Here is a 7,142-nt window from a genome sequence, read left to right as displayed (position 1 = left end):
CAGAGGGGTTACAATTACATGGACAAGGTAATGAGTGCATTTCTTATCAAGCATTGTAGCCTTCTCCATTGTTTCCCCTTACCCTCCCTTCCCATGCCCCCCCACCTCCCCTCCACCCCCCCACCCCATGCCAAAGATGTATAGTTCATTTTCGACATAACATCTTGTACATCTCACTGGTGCAGCGGGTCCACCTGTATCCCTATTTAAACAACTTGTTTTCTCCCTTCCCCTCCACAAATTATACCAACATCAAATACAGTGAAAACAGGGGTTATACTGTGGAGGAGGGACATACAAAGCAACAAAGAAATATCTTATAAATATGTTAGACACAATAGCAAGAAAGAAAAAATCATTTGAGTCCTTAACTTGGGGTTCATTTCGCTTAAAACCAACTTATCTGACCTTTTCTGCTTGTCTCAGACATATACTAGTTATTGCAAATAAGGGAAACCATGGGACCTATGTTTCTTTGGACCTGGCTTCCTTCACTTATTGCCCCATTTGTTAGGGAATGGAAAGACTTGGAAAAAATTATATTAAGTGAATTCATAGCTCTTAATTCTTTGTTACCCTCTGAGTTCTATGGCCTGTGCTGTCTGTGATTTTTTTTGCTTTCTGCTTTGTTGCCTGATCAGTACTCTGTATTTATAAACAGAATCTATTCAATAAACATTCAGGACATCATAAATCAAAGAAATGGAACTGTCCAGCCATTTTATGCCCATTGCAATTCTCATAGAGAACATATCTTCTCCCTTCAAGACTTCTCCCAGACATGGCATCACCTTGATCTCTGCTTCCACACCACCCTTTTTAGGGCCCCTTTGACCTCGGCATTCCTCAGGCTGTAGATCAGGGGGTTCAGCATGGGGTTGAAAAGACTGTAGAACAGTGAAAGGATCTTCTGCTGCTCCTCGGGGTGGCTGGACTTGGGGGCCATGTACATGACCATGGCGCTGCCAAAGAAGAGCCCCACCACGCAGAGGTGGGAGGAGCAAGTGGAGAAGGCCTTCCTGCGGCCTTCCCCTGACCCAATCCGCAGGATGGCCAGCAGGATACGCATGTAGGAGACCAGCACCAGGCTCAGGGGACCCACCAGGATGAACACACAGGCTGCAAAGATGACCAATAGATTGAGCCTGATGTCAGCACAGGCCAGCTTGAGCACTGAGAGGATTTCACAGAAGAAGTGGTTGATTTCATGAGGCCCACAGAAGGGCAGCCTCACGATGAGAATGACATGGACCAGAGCCAGGAGGAAGGCCCAAGTCCAGGAAGTGACAGCCAGAGTGGTACACACTCTCCAGCTCATGATGATAGAGTATTGCAGGGGATGGCAGATGGCCACATACCGATCATAGGACATGACCACCAGCATGAGACACTCAGCATGAGCAAAAGCCAGGTACAGAAAGGTCTGCATTATGCACGGAGCAAAGGAAATTGTTTCTCTCTTGTTCAGAAGGTTTGCCAACATCTTGGGGACATTGTTGGATGCATATGAAATATCAACAATGGCCAGATGTGAGAGGAAGAAGTACATGGGGCTGTGAAGCTTAAGATCCAGCCAGATCAGCCCCAGGATGATGCCATTCCCAAACAGAGTGAACATGTAGCACAACGAGAAGAGGCCAAAGAGGAAAAGCTTTGTCCTGGCGCTGACTGGAAATCCCAGAAGAACAAACTCCGGGACCCATGTCTGATTCTCAGTCATGCCCTCGTGACGGGACCTGCGTTGGTCTCTGCTGTGGCACTGCGATGTATGCTGCGAAGCCAAAGAAGATATGGATTAGATGTCAGCTAGGCATTGTATAGGAACTGGAGGGTCTGTATTGTGCACGGTGGAGTGCCTCAGTCAGCAATCACTTCAGAGTCCTGACAAATCATTGAATCCCCAGTAAGGCAGAAAGGTTTTCATTTCCTGCCTATATAAGTTCTGTCATATGCTATGTTTATTCTATCGAATTTTACTTACCTTGGATTTCAAGATTTACATTTTTACTATCATGATATGTAGTTTGTTTTTCAGAATTACTAAGTACATCATTTTTGAGATGGGAACATTGCCATATATCACACACACTATTTTTTGTTAATTTATTGTTTTCACATTTTGTTACTAAGCTCTCTTCATTATTTGGCTTCCTTTTACTGTATAATTGCAGTAGGCTGCACATAATATACACGTGATACATGATCAAAGAATAATTATAGAATGGAAGGAAGGAAAGAGGGAAGAAAGAGGAAGAGAGGTAGGGAGGGTAGAGAGAATGAAACTGACACTTGTAACATTAGTTAATGTTTCCGTCAGTGTTTATTAGTTTTGAGACATTAGTAAATGAAGATAATATTAAAATTTATAGTTCCTGATGTTACCTTGGAGAAATTGAACTTTTATTGCCTCTGTAGGCATAAGCAAAAGTGACACCATTAATCTTGTTTCTTAAAAAAAGACCCATAAGCATTTAGACAGAACCCAATATGATGAATGAACAGACGCATGGTTGGGTGGGTTGATGGCACAATCAATGGATAAAAAGTAATTTAGAAACAACATTGGAAGGGTACATCCTGTATTCTAATCACCTCTTTCAACTTTGGTATAAAGTTGTCTGGCTGCTATTCTACCAACTACACAGCTATAAGAATGATGGAAATGTAAAACCCAGACCTTCCACAGTGTATCCAAATATTAAATGGTGAATGAGGCAGCATCAGTGGGCAGTCATGACTCTATGTCTGCAGACACCAACCCCTTTGCCCATAACTTCACCTGAGCTTCGTATTCGGTGTATTGACTTATGGAACCTTCTTTCCTCCAGACCCAGCTTCTCTAAACCATCATACATTTTTGGAGGAAAAAGACCTTTCATTCCCTGTGGTACCACCCCTAAACTTATCTCAGGACTATCACCAGGGACTGGGAAGATGGCTCAGTGGTAGAGTGCTTGCCTCACATACATGAGGCCCTGAGTTTGATTCCTCAGCACCACATAGATGGAAAAAGCCAAAAGTGGTGCTGTGGCTCAAGTGGTAGAGTGCTCGCTTAAGCTAAATTGCTGAGGGACAGCTCCCAGGCCCAGAATTCAGGCCCCACAACTGACAAAAAGAGAGAGAGAGAGAGAAATATCACCAGATCTAGAGGAAAATACTCATCAGAACCAGGGGTGGCCTCCCTGCTCCCAGTGGCTTCTGACAAAGGGACCTTCAAGTGTTGAGTCCTTGCTGCTTGCCTGCCTCAGGCTCATGCAGGGATGGGGCTGGCTCAGTGGGAATACCAGCGGAGCAGGTTTTATGTCTGGGTCTCTCCTCCAAGCTCCCCCCCCCAACCTCCTCAGACATCTGAGTGTCCCCAGGGGACAAGGATACACAATAGGCAGAATCCTCGCCTAACAGAAGAAAAGAAATAGTGTTTATTATTCTGTCTCTCTTTCGTTGGGCCCTGGGGACAAATGCACAGAAGAAAAAGATCTGCCAAGGACTACTGTAATACCCAGCAGGAGCCACACACATGAAACTCTTGCAAATGGACAGACTTGTGGGAGCACAGTATGAGTCAGACTTCCTGAGCATTTGGATGGTGGTGGGTCTGGGGATTCACCTTCTTCCTAAGATAGATGGTGTGGATCTCAGAGGAGCAGACCATCGGCCTACGGGATAATGGCTTCAAATCCCCATGGTTCAGATGTTGATAGATCATAACACACAACCAAAAACAAAACACTTCTTTACTAATTACTTTTTATAGAAGTGTCCACTTGAAATATAAGGAGGCTTCATTACAGCATTTCCAATTTTGTGCTTGTGGCATGCTTTCAGCCCATCTACCATGGTCACATTCCTCCTTTGTCTCTCCCCTTTACAAACAGCGTTTGAAGGGTTTGTTACAACATCCTTCAGTCCTTTTTGCTTCTCCTTCCAATTCCTCATGTTTTCCTTCCACACAGTTCATCGTCATCGTCGTCATTTTAGCTCCCTAGTCCATAAATGAGAGGAACATACAGTATTTGGCTTTTTGACCTTAGTTTATTTTTGACAACATGATCATCTCCAGTTGTACCTATTTTCCAGCCAATGACATGATTTTATTTTTCTTTATTGTTAAGTAATATTTCATGTTGTTTGTATGCACATGTGTATCATAGTTGCTTTTATACATTCATCAGTGGTTGGGTATCTGAGCTGATTCCACAGTTCAGCTACTGTGAACAGAATAGCAATACACATGAGTAGGCTGATACCTTTCCTGTATGTTGATTTACTCTCTGTCAGCTGTATGCCTGAGAATGATATGGCAGAGTCATAAGGAAAGGCCTCCTGTGGCTAGAAGGCCTAGGTGTGAGATGGATCGGCCTGTAGTGACTAGGTCATGCTGACTTGTGCCTTGATGTAAAAAGAAACACCAGAAAAGAAGGATGCTGGAGAGGGGTTTAGAGGTCCCTGTGTACTGTGACAGAGCATAGACTTCACTGTAAATGGTTACATAATGTGGCTAAATAACATGATCACAATGACTACCAGTTTATTCATGTGAGGACCGTTTGAAGAAATAGGATTGGACACAGTGAACCTCAGCTCTCTGAAGAGTAAATGTTTCTAGAGAATACGTCTGAATTAAGGTGGCAGGCTTGGAGATGAGTAGAGGAGGTGGGCGTGACACATGTGAAGGTAGTGGGATGCTGCGTGCTTAGTGACTTTTGGTGTATGTTGAGGAAGAAGTCAAGGCCAGAACGCTTCCCAGGCTCCTGGTGTGTGGTGGTTCATGGTATCTCCACTCACTCACATAAAGGACTCCTGGGGAGAATGTTTTTAAAGGCAATGACTATAGATGGGTGTTCCTTATCAGGGAAATGCAAACTAAAGCGAGAGATAGACACCACCACAAGCCCACTATCATGGTTACAAGTTAAAATCCCAACTGTGTTAAAGATGTAAATCAATGCAATTCTCATGCATTTCTAATGCTATCGTGTCAAGGTTTGGATAAGTGTGCCCCCCAGATCCACATTTTAGGCCGACAGTGGCACTATTGGCCAGTTGTGAAACCTTTTTTTTTTATTTTTTGTGGTACTGGAGTTTTAACTCAAGGCCCTGTAGTGTAAGGTAGTATAAGTATATAGAAGTATATAAGGCGGCTGACCCCTGAACGATATGGAGTCTAATAGGTAATTTTTAGGTCTTTAGGACGCATGCACTTGAAGGATTTTTGTCCTAGCCTTTTGCCTTTGCCCTAGCCTCCTCTTCACGGTCTTTGATTTCTTTCCAGCCCTGAGGGAATACTCCTCTCATGACCTGCCGCATTGCCACCGGCACAGGAGAAAGACCAGCCAGTCACGAACATAATTGCCACATCTCTGAGTGGAACTCCACCTTTGATCTTTATAAGCTGATTGTCTCAGGTATTTGTTTTAGTGATGGGGTGTTGATAAATATAGTGTAAAATAGAGCAACAGAATTTCAGGATCACATAAAGTAAGTGGTACACTCGGCATAGGATTTAGCAAGTTTCTTTTCATTTGGAAGTAAATACTTTCAGACATTTATGAAGTGAATGGAAGGAAAGCTTACCTCTGCACATTTACCCCAGTATTCATAGCTGCTGTTAAAAAATAGCAAAAACTTAGAGCAATGCAAATGTGATTCAACAGGTGGCTGAATTGTATGCATGATTGTATATTATATAATCATTTACAGGCTATTACGTATATAGTATAAGTATAAAAGGGAATATTACTCAAGAATAAGAATGATCAATGTATTGATGCTAGGATTAGCAGAAAGGAATACTAACAATGTGAATTAAGTGATAGAGAGAATACTCTAGTCCACATGATTGCGTTGGCATGTAATTGTTGAACAAGCAAATGTATAGTAATAGAATTCTCCAATAATGGGTTACTGGTTGTATAGTGAAGAGGGCAGGGGGAAAAGAAGAAATCAGGGTGTACCTGAGAATTTGGAGAAAAATAGAATGATTTATGTGTTCACATTAGAGAGCTGTCATAACTTAGGGGACTGTAATGCTCACAGAAGGGCATTGCATTGTGGGTAAATTATACCTCCATTAAGTTGATAAGGCATTTCCTTCCACTCACCCTCCTTCCAGTCCAACACCTCCAGGTTCTTTGCCATCTATGACCATTTCACAACTGTGAGACCCTTTTCCAGCTATGAGAAATCCTCAGTGTATTTTTTTATTTGATTACAATTTGCCAGATGCATCCAAGGGGTTATACAAGCCTGAGGGTTCACACAGCACATCTGCAGACCACTGCATTATCACCTCTGCTCCTACTCAAGCAACTGGCCACTTTCTGATTACTTCTGTTAAAGAAGATTGCAAAAGACCGGAAGGTCTAATTACTATAGCATGAAATGTTGTTCTAGAATATTTTTTTCTAGAATATTTCTCGGTTCAACATCTTTTCCATTTGTATTTATATATCGCAAACTCCACTTATTGACTTTCATATAGATTGACAGATAATTCGGCTAGACATTTCATTGAGGATTCCTTCATTAAGAATGATTCTAGGACCAACCCAGATACCCCTCAGTAGATGAATGGATCAAGAAAATTGGTATATATACACAATGGAATTCTATGCCTCCATCAGAAAGAGTGACATTGCCCCATTTGTTAGGAAATGGAAAGGCTTGGAAAAATTATATTAAGTGAAGTAAGCGAGGCCCAAAGAAACATAGGTCCCATGGCTTCCCTTATTTGCAATATCTAGTATATGTCTGAGTCAAGCAGAAAAGGTCAGATAAGGTGGTGTTAGGGAAATGAACCCTAAGATATGTATTCAAATGTTTTTTCCTTTCATGTGATTGTTTCTAACACATTTATAATATTATTTCTTTGCTGCTTTGTATGTCCCTCCCCCACAGTATAACCCCTGCTTTTACTGCATTTGATATCAGTATAATTTGTGGAGGGGAAGGGGAAAAACAAATCGTTTAACTAGGGATACAGGTGGACCCATTGCAACAATGAGATGTACAAGTCGTTATGTCAAAAGCGAACTTTACAACTTTGGTGTGGGGGAGGAGGTTGAGTGGGGGGGTGGAGGGAGGATGGAAGGGATGGGAAGGGGAAACAAAGGAGGAGGCTACAATGCTTGATAAGAAATGTA

The 7,142-nt window shown here is 42.4% G+C and overlaps 1 protein-coding gene across 1 annotated transcript; it reads right to left on the bottom strand.

The window, feature by feature from the left end:
* Positions 1-787: 787 nt before the first annotated feature.
* On the bottom strand, positions 788-1,720 carry LOC122105940 (olfactory receptor 2A5-like). The gene has a single exon (XM_042677239.1). It carries the CDS (start codon positions 1,718-1,720, stop codon positions 788-790), a length of 933 nt encoding a protein of 310 aa, XP_042533173.1.
* Positions 1,721-7,142: the final 5,422 nt, after the last annotated feature.

This window comes from Dipodomys spectabilis, unplaced genomic scaffold (assembly GCF_019054845.1).
Source record: "Dipodomys spectabilis isolate Male_0828 unplaced genomic scaffold, ASM1905484v1 ptg000034l, whole genome shotgun sequence".
Taxonomy (NCBI): domain Eukaryota; kingdom Metazoa; phylum Chordata; class Mammalia; order Rodentia; family Heteromyidae; genus Dipodomys; species Dipodomys spectabilis.
This window is presented reverse-complemented; position numbering and strand designations above follow the sequence as displayed.